At 49.5% G+C, this 17,087-nt stretch overlaps 1 protein-coding gene across 1 annotated transcript in view; it reads right to left on the bottom strand.

Moving 5' to 3' along the window:
- Window positions 1-2,152: 2,152 nt before the first annotated feature.
- Window positions 2,153-17,087, bottom strand: part of HOGA1 (4-hydroxy-2-oxoglutarate aldolase 1) — a 283,527-nt gene continuing 268,592 nt past the window's right edge. The window contains exon 7 of the mRNA XM_069611569.1: window positions 2,153-2,775. Coding sequence (XP_069467670.1) covers window positions 2,626-2,775 — 150 coding nt within the window. The 3' untranslated portion in view covers window positions 2,153-2,625. The remainder of the gene's footprint in view (window positions 2,776-17,087) is intronic.

A 17,087-nucleotide genomic window follows, 5' to 3' on the forward strand; every position in this document is an offset into this window, starting at 1 on the left:
AGAGTGGCTAGCGACAGAGCTGAAGCAAAACCTTTCACTCTTATGTTTGGTGTCCCTCAGCGGGCCTGCGTGTTGCCTTGCTTTTATAACATCTTTATGATTCCTTTTTTCCAGATGCTGGAAAAGGAAGGGATCATATTTGCAAACTACGCAGACGACACCCAGTGTGTTATCCCGATTTCAGGCTCCCATACAGAGGACGAAACTTATATCAATAAAATCTATAAAAAAATCCAGCATTGGATGGTGGCTAATGGTTTAGCCATCAACAGCTCCAAAACTGAGCTCTTATTAGTTGGGTCAGAGACCAAACTGGAGAAGCTGGGCCCTAGTTTTAAGAATTTCACTATTGACAACTGCAAAATCGATGTTATGAGCAAAGATAAAACGTTAGGCATTTACTTAGACAAAAATCTAAATATGAAGGCCCAGGTCAATAGCCTAATCTCTTCAGCATCCTATTTTATTAAGTTGTTTCGCTGTCTCAGACCCTTCGTATCTGAAAAAAAGCTCAGAAACTCTGGCAAGGCCCATTATTGGCTCCAAGCTAGACTATGGTTGCTGCCTCCTGGTAGGCGTGCCTGTATTGGATTTCTATCGCCTCCAGGTTATTCAAAATGTAGCTGTTAGAGTGGTCAAACATCTTGTGTCGGAAGCACGCCAAAGTTTGCATTGGCTCCCTGTGCAGACCAGAGTCTCCTTTAGACTACTTCTCATTACACATAAATGTGTACATGGAACCATGCCTGCTTATTTGAAGAACTCATTCCCAAATAAAAATGTCAGAACCCTTAGATCTGAAGAGTTGAATTTTCTTACGGTTCCTCTTCTTAAAACTAAGAAGTCCAGGGATGCTGCCTTTCTCTCTGTTGCCCTGCAGACTTGGAATTCTCTTACTCCCTCACTAAAAGTCACTACATCGACTGAAGTCTTTAAGAAAGGGTTGAAAACTGCCCTTTTCTTCTAATTTCTGACCCCGCCTTTATACGATTTGCCCTTTCTGGGATTTTCTTGATAACCTGTTAATCTTATCAATGTTGTGTATTGTAAGTTTATGGTTATGTCTTAGCGCCTTTAAGCCTTTGGGTACCTGGCTGTGTTATACAAATTCAATAACTTAACATTATTGCATTTAATTCCCAAGAAATGCTATGGGTTGGATTTGGGCTCCGACATCACAGAGAAGAGATATTCCAGTTAGCTGGAACTAATTGTAGTGAAAACACATTGCAGGGTGTTAGAAAGACTGTGTAGTGGAACCCTGACACCAGTGTCGGGAGGCAAAAGAACAGCAGGTATCTAGGTATAAAAGGAAGGCATTTCTTATGTTCTAGTCTAGGCTGACACCAGCAATAAGTGTCAAAGTTCTGACCAGCGATGGTGGGGCCAGGCTCACCAAAGTGAGATGCTATTATAGTTAGGAATGCTGAAGAATCTCCCCTTGAGGTACTGGGCAACATTACTGCTTTTGCTTAAGTTTGATTACTGTAGTGTGTCTGACCTTTACCCCGTCAGCAGGGATCATTAAATAGCTTTTTCTGTTGACCCAAATTGTTATGTTATGTTATGTTAAAGGTTTTTGTACCGCGCACTGTTGCAATGCAAGGGGGGTAGTAGGATTGAGTGGGGAAAAAGAGCAAGAGAGCTGTGATGTGCTGTTGGCAACTTCAGTTCGGATACAACATTCACTGAGCGTAGGTGTGATTTTTGGTTGGTGGCTGGCATGTGGTGTTGGGGCGAGATTATGTGTGGTTTGTTTTGTTATTGTGAAGTATGTGCGGTTTGTGGTGCTGTAGAGGCATGGCTGTTTAGTTCAGAGTTTGAGAGGTGTATGCAGAAGGGCGGGTTTTTTTTAATGGTGTTATTGGCAGTACATTTCCTACCCCCTCTGTTCAGACTAAATGCAATCCATATACCTTACCCCGTCGATCATTCGAGAGTGTAGCTATTACCGCCCCCACAAGTTCCTCCAGGGGTAGTGGGTTCCCTGTGCCCCAAGGTCAGCCCATGGGTTGCTTGGTTTCTGCATCCAGCCCTATTCCTTTATGTGTGGTCCAATTAAGTAGCAAACTGGCTTCCCCTGGTGATTTCCCACCTGGGATTCCCCATCCTTCTCTTCATTGAAGGTAGACATAACTTCACATTCCATGCATCTTTTCCAAAGTAACTTTATTATGTCATGATCTCTAATCGTTACATCTTCAATTTGGGAGTGCATTATTGATTGCTGCGTTGAGTAAAGAACCAGAACCAACATACAGGGCTTTTCTATGCAAGGCCCACCATCTACCAAGCATATTACAATATACATCATATCTGAGGTGTTATGAACTAAAACTGGTGCACGTTTATGGGCAAACAGTGCAGGTTTGAGCGCACAGTTCACAAACTACTTGGATGCATACTTCTACCTCAGGTCTGTAAGCACCTTTGCAAGACACCACAATATGGCTGAGATCAGAAATAAAAGCAAGCGATGAGCATTGTGCATTATGGAGAAGACTGCCAGCACAATGCTCTGTTCCAGGATGCAGCGGCAAGAACAAGACGAGGAAAAGGAACCGAGGGGCTGGGAGAGTCACAAAAATAAACAGGTAGAGCACTTAAGCGGCTTTGCTAGAGCGCTCAAAGCCAACCATTGGCTGTGAAATCTTTGTGTAGGTCCTTCACTTCACCCTCTGTCAATGGGAGCAAAGGGGGGCGGCAATGTCCTCCATGGTAGCCAAACCACTCCATTGCTTGCTTTAGACCTGGAATCCCAAACTTTCGGGTAACCTGAAAAACAAAAACAGGCCACAAGGTGATGACAACGAACATCTCATGGAATGCTAAAATGAAACATTCAAAACAAGTAAATCTGCCAAGAAAAAAAACACTGTTTAGGGGTTAAGACCTGCCATCATACAGCTCATTTGGTGGATAAAGTACAAGATCAAGTAGGTGTTTTGGGTTTCATAATCTTTGCCACACACGTCGGGGTTCTTTAAGGACTCCTGAAAGTTAAACAGAAGACGGCCTGGTAGGTGCTATATCACAAAAATAACTAATGCAGGTCTCCTTGGTCAGGAATTAAGTGGGCATGGTCTCCACATTAATTTCTTTACAATGCCATAGGGTTCGCAGTATTTTCTAAATTCCAAAACGAAATGAAACCTAAAACAGTTACCTTACTGCTGATCATTATTGCTATTATTATTGGGTTATTTAGTGAGTGTAGACCTATCTGAGAGAAGCCATGCTGCCCATGCTAAACCTTCACAACCTGTCTTCTCAGACAGGCCAGCTCAGAAACGCTGCAGCTTAAATATTTGGAGGGGGCTGCTACGCCTTGCTGATTGGTATGCAGGTCTCCATCGGTCCACTCCTAGCGGCAAACACTCAATGGTCAGTCTCATGGTCAAAGGATCAACAGGCATCTCCGGACTAGAGAGGTAAAGTTCAAATGGGTTTGTTTTACAATACAAATAAGCCCTGTGCTTAGGGGGTTGGGAGGAGAATGAATGTGGGGTTCTCAAAGACATGAAAAAGAATTCCAGCTTGCTTAAGGACTTCTTTCTTGGCTTGGTTGCTTTCTCGACTGTCATCGCTCTCTCTAGGGGGTAATCCCTACCTGTCAGACATCTGGGCTTGCTTCAGATCACATTTGGCCAGAGCTCACAGGGTCTGGTGTAATGTGTTTTTGATATGCTCTCCGGAATATTAGCATCCACCTCTTCCACATTCATTGCAAGTACAGGACGTATTGATGCTTCTTTTACAGGACCTTTTTGGGTATCTCCACTCTTGCTCCTCCTCCCGCACTCTCTTACTTTGCCCACACTTCTGCCACTTTGCATTCGCATCACCTCTGCGCTCGACTTGCTGTTTGCTCGCTCTCCTCCCACCATCGCCACTACTCGCCCATCAACCTTCATCATACCTGGCTTGAACTGAGGCCAGCTTTTATGCTTGCACGGTCGCGCCTCTCGAAATTTGAATTTGCTTCCTTATCTGTTGTGTCTTGTTCCGCGACTGACAGCTCAGCCCAAAGGAGCGAGCAGTCAAGAAGGGAATCTGCCATCTTTCCACTCATACTCTCAGGGATGTGTCGTTGGTGTTGGTCTCCTCTGTGGTACACCACCCATCAGCACAATGCTTTTCCTGCTCAGCGAGTGGATTCCCTGCAAGTTTGCTTATAACAAAAGGGAAGTAGCTCATGTCTGTCTGACATGAAGTCACGGTTTAATATTTGCTAACTACAGTAAGCGGGACCCTAGTGTCACTGATTTTCTGCCGGGTGCCTCTTATATAGGTTGATTTTCTTATGCACAAGGCGGTGGCAATTATATCTTGAAAAATATGGTGAAAGACAATTCTGTTGTGGCAAACGGCACTGTAACTCTTGAAAACCTTCACAAACAATGGGGCTTTGGGCAAGTGGTGACTTCTAATGTGGGTTTAACAATGCTGCAGTGTGGTTGGATTTAAGGGAAGTGTCCGGATGATAGGGTGAGCATAGCCTCAATAGTTCTGGGGTTTTCTATAAATACAGGAATACTTTGTCAAATGTATCATTGTTTTTAGGGATCCTAATTATGGAACGGTGTGGCCACAATATTACTCTAAATTTCCCCTCCACCGAAAGACATTCCTGTGTCCTTTGGCCTAGGAATGGTTTCTCTCTACCGTGGCCTGAAATACCTGGTCTTGGTTATATCTTCGGTCAGGTCGAGGTCCCCATCTTTCCTGTCCTAAGGTCAATTAGGACAAGAATGACCTTCCTCTTTGCTTCTGCTTTGCCCCTTTTCTCCCCTGCTGATCTACTTTCTCTCTCGGCACCGTGCACCTGGCCAGCCTCTGTCCTTCGGGCCCAGGTACCTGCTCACCCTGCCACCCTCCTGCACTGCCTCTGGGCCACCGCTTGCACTGGGCCCTGTATCTGTACCCATACAGTCCCCCACCCACTCTTCTTCTGCCCTTATCAGATACACCCTATCTGACTAACCTAGCACTTTGCCACTTGCCGGCTGCACTACCACTGTTTATCACCTTTATTTATTTTACTTCTTATTATTTATTCTGCTCTCTCCTCTGTTATGCACTTTCCATTTATCCCCTCTTCCATGCACTTTCCCCCTTTTCCCTTCCCCATGCACATGCGCATTCTCAATGTCACAGGGCCTTGTAAGATCGTTTTTGTTCTCCCCTGTTCCCCTCCCTTTGCCTGGTTGCGCTCTGAAACACGAGTGTATGGGCACGCTATAAAACATATTTCATTTAAATTAGGCTTTGTTGGTGCAGTATTATTCAATAGGCAGATAATGGGCTGATGAGCCTGGGTCACCCACCCTTTTATTCCTCTGAGCCCCCACAATATGTAGCAAGTGGTGGCAGCCAGCCCCTGTGGGTCCTCCATCCCCATCAGTCATCCCAAAAATATGACTTCAGCACATCATCCCTCACTTTGATAAAAGCCATCCTTTGACTTGACTTCATAAAAGGGGACTTGTTGCAGGGTACCCTCTACCAAATCTTAGGGAAAATGCAGTGTCTACTCCTTCTCCTGGTAAGTTACAGGTGGCTTTCACACCCCGCCGGCTGGGGAGGACATGGCATTTAATGGTCTGCCAGCCAAAGATTTGTAGGCCCGAGTGAAGCAAGGGCCTCAACTAGGGCTTTAGGCCATTAAACAGGGAGTGAAAGTTATTTGCAGGGGTGCAGATCGTTTTCTTTTTTTTTGTCTGATGGGCGATGCGCTCTTGCATCTCTAGCACAGATTCACACCCAGGAAAGGTGGTCTGACCAATCAGAATCTGCCTTTCCCGGTTGAGATTCGGTCTTCACTGCCCATGGCGAAAAAAAGAAAATTAAATGCCCACCGCCATTAAAATGGAATAGGGTCTAGGAGGTCCTGTTTCAGATGACGGCAGCCACCGAAAAAGTGTTAACTAATGGTTGCCGTCATCTGAAAAGGGACCTAACCCCTTTTCAATTTAAATGGCGGCAGGCATTTTTTTTGTTGTTGCTTTTTTTCACTCCGCAGCCGTGGGCGGTGAAGACAAAAATCGCGCCCACGGAAGGCGGTCTATTGGCACTATTGACAGATAACAGCTTATTGTTTCCCAACTCAATGATACTCGAAAGTATGAAGGTTGAGTGAACCTCTCAGGATTCCAAACAGTGTCCATGAGGTCAACACAGACCCCTCTACTGGATGCTTTAGTCCACTAGGCCACAGAAGCCTGAGGTGGCGTTTCCTTTAGCATCCTCATTATACCACCATTTCTCTGATCAGTCTTATCTTTGTCCACCAACGTATAGCAGTAATTTGGGGTCATGTTTTTTTCTACAAACCTTTCCGGGCAGATCATGTGGCCTGGCTTGCCAAAAGGCATAACATTTTATGCCAGGTGTCTCTACAGGCAAAGGATTAGGACTTGGGGATACTTCTTCTTGAGGTCCTTCTTGAGGTCAGTTAAAGGACTATGATGCAGTTCCCTTTGGGGCCCAGTGTCTTTTGAAAATAAATAATGAGCCAGTTTCTATCCAAATCAGTGCACTGATTTTTTGTTACTACCTCTGATTGAAATGCCTTAGGGCCCCGATTCATGGAATTGTGCCGAAAAAGGGGGACGTGCGAGCGAAAACGCATGCAAGCGCCCATTTGTTGATTCATGGAACACACTGCGTGGGGCGTGCCAGAGACGTGGGAGGAATCCGCGCGGGTCCAACACGTCACTGCAACACTAAGAGTGCCTTGCGCGAGACTCCTAGCGAAGGGGCGTACCGTCTTGCGGAGTCACCTAAAAAGGGACGGAACACGTGGAATAGGGACAACAAGCAAATATGTGGGCGTAACAAGGGAAGTACCACAGTAAAATCCTCGCAACAGGGCTCTCCGGCATGTGGAAAAAGACACGCAAATCCGGAAACACATCCGCCACGTGAAAGCTGGCGTTAAGTGTCACCGCGCACTAAAACAAATGCATAAAAATGCTGCACAAACAACAAACGCACGTATACAGCTACAATTAATGTACCCTTTCTCGGAGCATTGATGGCGGGAAACCGCAGGAGGCAGAGGATGGCTAGGGCCTGCATTTTTTCTACCCAGGGCCAGCCTTTTTGGGATGCCGGATGACCAGGTCTATGGCAGGTATAGGTTTCCACCACATATCATATTAGACCTGGTCACGGAGTGGGAAGATGACCTGGCATCACCCACCCTGTGCTCCCAAGTACTGAGCCCCTTTGAAAAGGTGCTCAATGTACTGCATTTTTTGGCCACTAGGTCATTTCAGTGGACAACTGCCATATTTGGGGGCATTTCACAGCCCACGGAGTCACGCTGCGTACACCAGGTTTTGGCAATAATGACTGCACACCCCCTCAGTGCGCAGGCACATCTACACGCCCAGAAAACCGGCAGAAAGGTAGGCCGTGGTCCAGGACTTTTACAGGGTGGCGCACTTCCCTTAAGTGCTTGGTGCCATCGATTGCACACGTGGCTCTACGTCCACCTAGCGCCACAGAGCACATCTATCGCAATCGCAAGCACTGGCATTCCATCAACGTGCAGGTTGTATGTGATGCCAAGGGAATGATTACTTCTGTATATGCAAACGATCCAGGGTCCAACGATGATAGAATGTCACCCCTACACCGGGTCCTGGAAGCTGGGAGGCATGGCAACACATGGCTCATTGGTGAGTATTAATGCCCCTACACATGCATGCATGTCTCTCACACACACACACACACACACACACGCACACACCTCTACAGGGGACAATGCCTACCCTCTGAGCACCTACATGACGACACCAATACAGAACCCTGCCACACCACCCCAGGTAAGATACATCGCATCCCATATTGCAATTCGGGCCATAGTGGAGCGCACATTCAGAGTGCTCAAGTCACGCTTTCGCTCCCTTGACCACTCTGGTGGTGAGCTGCTATATGCACCACAAGTAGTGTGCAGGATCATTGTGGCAGCATGTGTCCTGCACAATGTTGAAACACTGTGTGGCGTACCGGTGGACATGGTGGTGCCCCCACATCCCCAACCACATGCACGTCACCTGCGCATGGCAGGGGAAAGGGCACGTGGCGTGGCTGCCCGTACCCAGCTTGTGGCTACATTTTCCACCTAAAATCCAACCCCTGCAGAGTGCACACATCCCTGGCACATTCCAGGTGCCATTCAATGATGACAAAGGAACAATCATGTGTGCCCACCAAACCACCCTGAGAATGAGTCCTTGGAAGTGCTACATTGTGTGCATCCCTTAGAACTTAAACTAATTCAATCTGGTGTGCACAAAAGGAACACACAGAAGAGAGAGTATGCCACTAACACCATGTCAAAGTACAAATCTAATTGCCCGTGTGTCACAAAACCTCCCACACGTCATGTAAAATTATCACCACACTGTGCCATGGCATGCGATGTCAAACGAGATTCATAAATGGCCAACACATACTCCTGTCACAAAGCTCTCAAGGATGCATGGAACAAGTTGAGAAATAAACGCACATAAAATTCCATAATAATTTTGACAGTAACATTAATTGCCTAGTACAACATACATAAACACAGGACCTAACAGTGAATCTGTCTTACAGTGACGCGTCATATTTCCACAGGTGCCTCAATGTGTCGTAACTTGCACCGGGCACCCAGGTAGGTTTTGCGTGGCTCTGCTAATTTAAGAGGGCAGATAAGCGCATACGGCAGGAAGTCAAACAAGTTTGGAGATAGGCAAGGTAATTCATAACGACGGAACAGGAACAAAGGATGGATCTCAATGTTCAAACAAAAAGGGATGGGAACCATGCACTGGACAAACAATGAGGAATCCCACTACAGGTGTATACACAGGTTTGACTTGAGACTTCCCATAGATACAAGGGAAGCCCAATGCCTCTGTGTAAGTTACTTTAAGAGGCACCACTCCTTGCAAGCCCATGGAAAGGGGAAGCAAGAGTGGCTTCTGTGTCTGGACCCTAAGGCACAAACAAGGAGTGTACTAACACGAGACAAGCCGGTATGGGTCCAGCCAGAACCTACAGTGGATGCCCTTGGAGGGAACAGAACGCAACACACTAACATACATTCACAATAGGCCACAGGTAAGACAAGAGGAAGGGAAGGTGAAAAGATTGTCTGCTGGAAACACCAGCAGCCTAACTCTGAACAAAAGGAATAACAGATGCATATGTGAGGACAAGAACGGCAACTAAAATAACTAGAGGAAAATAGGCAGTAAGGGGAAAAACAAGTAAATAAAAATCAAAAGTGTCCATGTTGGACCTGGGGGGGGGGCACACCCAGGACGGTGGAGGGGCAGGGTGCACTTCAACACCCACATGTGTGGATGTTCAGAAATAAGATACCCCTCCATGGTTTCCTGGGCCGCATGGCTATCATGGATTGGGAGGGCTTTTGCTGCCGTCACCAACTTCTTGTGTAGCATCTGAAGGTGGTAGTGGTAAGGGAGATTCACCATGTATAGACCTGGCCTGGTCCTCCATGGCAGCAGCCAGGCGGGACTGAGAAGAATGCATCTGCAACATGAAGCCTCAGAGGTCCACATGCAACACCTCATGGGATGCATGGAGTTCCTCCGAGATGGGATGAGTTAACAGTTGTATCTGCTGTTCAAACTGTGTACTGCAGGCTGCCTCTAGCGTTGCCAGTGTAGCTCTGAGGGACAGAAACTCTTGCCTCAGGGCCCAATCCACTGCAAGCCAGGATGCCTGCAGAGACCTCAGTTCCACCCGTCGGCTCCTGTTGCTGGCCTCCATGTGCAGCCTCTGTGAGCAGCATGTGGACCGCAATGCCTTCAGCTGGTGCTCTACCTGTGTTGCTGGTGGGATCATGGAATTGGCCACCCTATCCATGGCCTGAGCCAACATCTCATAGGAAGCACCCTGTTGTTGTGCAACAGTATACATGAACTGCTCCCACACTATCGTCAGCCACAACACGGCCACCGCATGTGCAGGCCCGACACCTGCCTGACCCAAGGGAGCATGACCCTTGATGTAATGCCACTGTCTGTGGCTGCAGGACTGCATCCCTCCCTTGCTTAGCTGTCCCAGGACCAGAAACCAATACTGTGGAGCGTGAGCATGCAGCCTTAACCACCACAGACGGACGTGACAGCACCGACTGGCCCTGCGACGTGATCCCCTGCAGGCGCTTGGGCTACAACAGCACCAACACTTGATGCACTCACCTGCAACAGCATAGAGGAATTCACATCCGTTTCACCACCAGAGCCACTGTTTTCATCAGAGGCAGACTCAGACTCATTCATGCCCTGGATGGCCTGTAGCACCAGTGGATTTTCATGGGCTGCCACAAAATGTCCTCCACTGGTTCTCTGTTGCGGCTGAGAATCCGGTTTCTCCTCAACCTCCTCCTCTGCATCCAGTGCCTCATCACCTGCACACGGACAGCAAAATACCTGAAGAGCCATGTGAATAGCATAGCCCACACACTTAGGTATCACAATAGTGTCCTGCAATACATTAACAAGCTATGCCACTCATGGCACAATGTCCCGCCCGTTGCCAGTGTCAATGGAAGGTATGGGTAGCATGAAACCACCCATGGACATGTGTGGATGGATTTAACACCACATGCAGTGCATGGTGTATAGCACCTGCTTCAGACACAAGCACTTGACTGGCATACTTGAGTCACTAACATCACTGATGTAAATACCCAGATGCCACGTTGTATAGGCATGCTGGAACTGTCTATTAGCATGAGACGGTTCTTGTAACTACTGTCCCAAAGCTATGTACAATGTATGTGACATGATATGATATTCATAAAGTACATATACACAAGTGTTACAAGGTGCGACGAGGCAAGGGTGAGGGAATAGTGTGAAGCCAGACACACCAATCTTATGAGGCCAGGTGACATTAAGATTGCACGAGTTGCGGGGGAAGGGGAGACTTGGAGGGGGGGAGTGGCAGGGGGCAGTGTAGTACATTGGGACAGCAGTAAAATAAACATAAGCACTAAGTAAAATGCGTCCAGCTGGTGGCAGTGGAAGGGTAAGTGCAGACATCAGTTGTCAAGTGCTGGCAGGGGGCTGTAGCGATAGAGTAAACAGTCCCCAGGTCCGGGGGATGCCAGGAAGGCAGTGCATGGGTGCAACTGGCAGGCTAGAGGACCGGGCCGGAGATCAGAGGGTGGCCAGATGACCAGTGCAGTTTCATATTCAGCCAGGAGTTCAGCACGGGAGAGGAGTAGAGAAAGCACAACCCAAGATGAAGTACCAGATGTGCTTCCAGAACCAGAGAAGGTTCACTTCAAGTTTCTGGGAGACAGGAAGGCTGTTCCAGAGGGAGGCCCCAGCTGAAGAAAGACATCAACCACCAACTCTTTGCTAGGAGAAGCAACTGATTCTGAGAGAGTAGGAGGGGATGACTGAAGAGCTTGAGAAGGAAGATATTTAGGAAGATACAGTTAAAGGTATTTCAACCCCAGGACCCAGAAGGCCTTGTGGACAATGCAGAGGGTTTTGAACTTAATAATCGTAGCCACTGGGAGCCAGTGCCATGATTACAGTCCTGGAGAGATACAATACCTGGGCTGGAGAACAAAGACAATTTCCGCAGTACTATTCTGGATGAGTTGCAGAGGACAGAGTTGAATCAGTCAAATTAAGAAAGAGGCTGTTGCAGTAGCCCAGCCTAGAGAGAACCAGTGCTCTGGAGACAGTGAGCTGCTGGGGGAAGGAGAGGAAAGGAATAATACCTCGGAGGAGGTGCAGCTGGTAGTTTGTCCTCTCAGACGTCAGAGATGAGAGGAGAGAAGGAGAGTGTGGAGTCGAAGATTAACCCAAGGTATCCAGCATCAGAGGTGGGAGCAGGAAGAGGGTGAAGAGAGGCTGGCCAGAGAGTGACAGGAAAGGAGGGAGCAGGTGTGGTGATGAGGAGAATCTCGGTGTGCAGCACATCGGTTGTATGTAGTCTGCAGGACACCAAGCATGGGTCAGTACACCATGACATGGTTCACCCATGGCTGTCATGGGAATGCAGGCAGAAATTCTACACAATCAGAACAATTAATTCAATCGACATACACATATTCTGGATGCACACGCTTAATCACTCACCAGACATTTCCTCTTAATTTGGCAGGCCTCCCACGCCTTGGACCTGCTCCACATTAATGAACTCACCAATGGCCTCTTCATGTGGTGGAAGATCCTCGTCCTCTCATGGTGACCCACCTCCAGTCACCAGAGTAGAGGCGAAGTTGGTAACCAGCTTGTGTTTGGTTTGACAGTGGAGGTCATTCCACCGCTTCAACACCTCACGAGCAGTGCGCCTCTCATTGCCCAAGGTGTTGATTCTATGCATGATTTGCTGCCAGTGGACCATATGCTTAGCAGGGGTATGTGTAGTCCATGAGGATCTGGATTTCTTCACCATTGAAGATCCTCTTCCTCAACGTTGCGGTCTCCTGTGCAGTGCATTGGGATTGAGCCTGTTCTGCTACTGCACGCTTTACTTTCTTGGAAGGTCGTGCAGACCCTGTGTGGCTTGAACCACTCGGGTCAGTAGGGGCTGGAGCACTAGTGGCCTGGGTCATGGCATGACCCACTGATGCTGGGACAGTAGGTGCCCCGGGAGGTAGCCCTACCTGGGTGATGGTGCCAGGTCCTTTCACTGCACGTCCCTTACCCTTGGACACATGGACAACATCTGCCCCAGCGTCTCTGTGGACCTAGGCCGTGACCACTACAGCCATGGCTGTTGGTCCCTGATCCTTGTTGGTGGGGACTGCAGCTTCATGGCCCTGGCTGGTGGGGACAGCAGCTGGCCCTGCAGCTCCCGGACTCTGGGTGCTGGAGAAATGGGTTTTGTGGGAATGTCCCTTCCCCTTAGACACCCAAACAATATCTACCTCTGCGTCTCTGTGGACCTGGGCCGTGACCACTACAGCCAAGGCTGGTGGTCCCTGAGCCTGGGTGGTGGGGACTGCAGCTGCCCCTGCAGCTTTGGGACCCTGGCTGGTGGGTACTCCAGCTGCCCCTGGATCTCCCGGACCCTGTTGGGTAGGGGGAATAGCTCTCTCTGCACGTCCCTGACCATGGACACCTCGGCCACCCTTCCTTCTTGTGCCCTTCCCACTCATGGCACAGATTGATTTGTACAATGGGAGACATAGCAAGCAATTGTTCTGGGCAATTGGGGTGAGGGGGCAGGGTACATGATGTAAAACGTGCTAGTGTGGTCCAGCAAGGCTCAATTTGACCCCTGGTGAAAAAGAAAAAAAAAACGACGCGTAACACACAGGCACCCAAAAAAACAGAAATGCGTGTGCGCGACCCCTCGGTAGCTCATGTGAAAAATAAAAGCATTACGCGGTAAGCTGTGGCACCCAGCAACACAATAGATGTGTACGCGAAACCCACGTAGGTCACTGTGATGTTAACAATGGGGGTATGCGATACACAGGGGCACCCAGAGTATGAATAATGTGTACGCGACTTACCGTTAGCCTCTGAAAATAGGGAAAAGTATAAGCGTGTGTGCACAGAGGCAATTCCCCCACTAAAATAAGATTGCACTTGCAAAGTAGTGAACAAAATGTGTGGCACCCCAAAAATCTCCGAAGTGCACAAGTCCGTCTTCTCCAACTCACACAAGCGGTGTGATGTTCTCCTAAGCACTCCTTTATTCTGAATCTGAATGGCAACGCCAACGGCCAGCGCGTGTCACGTAACGTACACGATTAGGCCCTTTCCTCTGATTTCACGTGTACGCGCTAATGTTGCACGCGCAAAGTAACCGTCACTCTGTTTCCGGATGCCCACATGCATTTTGGGTACCTGCTGTCAAGCCATTGGCAGTGCTCCTATCCTCTGCCCTGTGACCACCTCAGCTGATTCAGAAGACTCCCAACGTGCCAGAAGATCACCACCGCTCCAGAGCCCAGCCCCAGGACCACCTTGCCCACCCACACCTGCCTCTGGGGTTGCCATGTCTGAGCAAACATCTACAGAGGCAAGTGGCAACCCCACGGCAGTGAGGCAGAGGGCTGTCAACTTCACAGCCAGGGAAGTTGGCATCCTGGTGGAGCATGTCCTGTGTCATTATGATGCCCTCTTCAATTCCGCAATGCAAGTCGACAAGGAAGGACGGAAGCTGATCTGGGACCAGGTCATGGGTGCCATTAACGCGGAGGGGGTGGCACCCCATGACTACCAACATGTGCACAAGCGCTGGGAAGACCTGAAGTCCAGGACCCTCAACAAGGCCCGGCACTTCCTCCAGGCTGTTGCCAACCAAGGGGGGGCGCCAGGGCCGGTTGAACATTACGGACATGCGGGTCCTAGAGAGGTTTTACCAGGCGCCACACACCCAGGTCAGCGATTTGCAGCACAGTCTGCAGTTGTCAGGTGAGTGTCCATGTGTTGCTGTCCTCCACTGTGCATGTGCATGTAGATGTATGGTGGGAGTATGCACCTTGGCCTTGCGGCAAATATGCCTCTTGTATGGATGTCTGTACATGTCCCAGACAGTAATGCACATGTTTTCAATGACGCATGCGTGATTCCAACAGTCTTACTTTTGCAGTGTGTGTTGTACTGCAGCATATTACGACATGTAAGTGATTTCTTACATGTGTGAGACGTGCCCGTGTGAGAGGTGTGACACATGGGTGTTGTCAACATCATGAACAGGCATGGTGTACATGTGTATGTGTCTGAGATGTGACTGGCCATAACTACTGGATGTGTGCCCTACTCTTGCTACCTGATTGACGTGGAAGGGACTCTGATGTGATATCTCAGTGCATTGCTTCAGGACTGTGAGGTGATGTGTGTGCATGACATGTGTGTGTCCCATGACGCATGTGTGTAGCATACACAATTTGTAAGTGGTGACAGTGCCATGTCCAAGGATGTGATTGTTGTGAAGGACAGACATGTGTGTACATTGCATGTACCTGTGTGTTGTGGAGGGTGATGATGGTTGTGACCTTTGGCAGTGTACTTTATGTGCATATGTTTTGTGCCAAACACACACAGGTAAAGAACCCTGATGTTTGTGTTCAATGTCTCCTTATCCACAGCGGCGTTGGAAGAAGAGGGGGGGAGAAAGTGCCATGGAGCAACTCAGCAGGGATGCCTCCACCGGGCAGAGACGCAAGGCCCAGTCACGCCCCCTGGCATCAACATCACCGGGGAGCGAGGAGACTGGTGCGACGTCTCAAACATCGGCCACAGCTGCTGAGGGGAGGTCGAAGGTGGACGTGGATTCCTCGCCAGCAGGTGGAAAAGAGGACAGGTGAGCTCACAAAGGGGCAATCCACTGCGGAAGACGCTGATGAGGCATCGAGGTTGGTAGGGGAGGAGGCTGCATCAGCCCTGTCCATGGGGCCCAGCGGGGGTGATGAGGTGGGTGTGACTGGTGCAGTCCAGACTCAGGGGCAGGAGGCAGTGCAGGTCGCCGTGGAGGTGCCTTTGCCAAATCATGCCCCTGGGCCAGCGCCTGCACTAATATGCAACTGCCCACATGCCCCAGTTTGGACCCATCCGGGGGTGTCGGATGTTTACACAGAAACCGACGCCCCAATGCCTGCGGATCTGGCCATTCGAGACAGAGTGGAACCCCTGCTAGCTGGTATCCCGAGATGTACAGGCGCCATTCGTGATGATGTGCAGGCTTACAATCATGAGCTTGCACATCATCACAAAGAGGTCTGGCGTCTCCCGAACTGGCTAGCAACATTCATGATCTCGAATTAGCTGCGTGGGCTGGCCACTTATGCAACCCCCCCTTGTCTTGCTCCTCTGTGCGCCAGTCATCCTCCTGTGCGCCTTCTGGCCCAGATACCACCAGGGCCCCCTGTGTACCGGTCCCAACCACGTCGGCTTGTCTGGTGGCGATCACATCCCTGCCTGAGTTGGGAGTCAACATTGGATCAGCCAAGGTGGTCACCACGCCGATCCAGGCTACGTCAGGAGCTATGGCAATGGAGGGAGAGCAGGCACCCAGCAGCAGGGCACATACCAGATGCCCCCGGGTAATTATATCAGCCCTGAGAGTGGCCATTCAACGCAGGCACCGGGAACTAAGGCAGCATACCATCCAACGGGGGCAGGTATCTGGCGTCAGGCAGGACACAAATGTGGACCTGCGGTTCAGGAATGCGCAGCTAATCGGGGCAGAGAGGCAGCAGGCTCGGCAGGCAAGACTCACCATGGCCAGGGCAAGGCGGCGTCGCCTCATCCTCGAGGAGGCTTGCAGGGACTGGGAGGTCGAGGGAGAGGGCCATGTTGGTGGTTCTGAAAGCCCTCTATTAGCAAACAGAGGCACGCATTGTGGAAGAGGACACAGTGCTCGAAGATGCTGGTTTGTTAGTCCGTTTAGTGTCCCTGGTTCTGAACATCATTGGTCATGTGTGCTACTTGCATGCATGTGTCACGTTTGGTATCCATTTGCGTGGTGAATATACACATGTGGCTGACCGGTGGAGGAGTGTGAAGGGGGAGTTTGGGTGTGCGCGGTAATCTAGCATTTGCTTTCACATGTGAAGCATCACTGCATATTGGCCCTCACTGCATTTGTGAGGGAGGTGGGTCGGGTGACTGTGGGAGTGTTACATGTTCAGGATATTGGCACATGATTTGCTTGATGCTGTGTAACACACGTTTCACCTTCGCCAGCATGTGTTTGTGCAGTTATCATTGTCTCGGGTATTGATCTACCTCTTGCACTGCCATGCAATTTTGGCATTACTTTGGATTTACACATCGGCAGACCAATGCAGCTGTCTCGGTGCGTGGCGCACTGTCCGATTGCCATGTACTCAATCAGAACTCGAGTCATTCCTCTTTGTGCTTTCTGTCCTCCTCTCCCCTGCTGAACTTCTGTCTGAATCTGCACTGGTCACCTAGCTACCCTCTGACCTCGGGCCAAGGTCCCCTCACCTGCCACTTGCACACCCGCATTGCCTCCCTGGCATCCCCCGCACTTGGACAGTTTTTCTGTATTCCTACAGCACCCTACCTGCACTTGACACCTGATGTCTGCACTTTGATGTTTTCATTGTTGTTTCTTAGGAT

The sequence above is a fragment of the Ambystoma mexicanum genome, chromosome 8 (genome assembly GCF_040938575.1).
Source record: "Ambystoma mexicanum isolate Mex_15411 chromosome 8, UKY_AmexF1_1, whole genome shotgun sequence".
In the NCBI taxonomy this organism is placed as follows: domain Eukaryota; kingdom Metazoa; phylum Chordata; class Amphibia; order Caudata; family Ambystomatidae; genus Ambystoma; species Ambystoma mexicanum.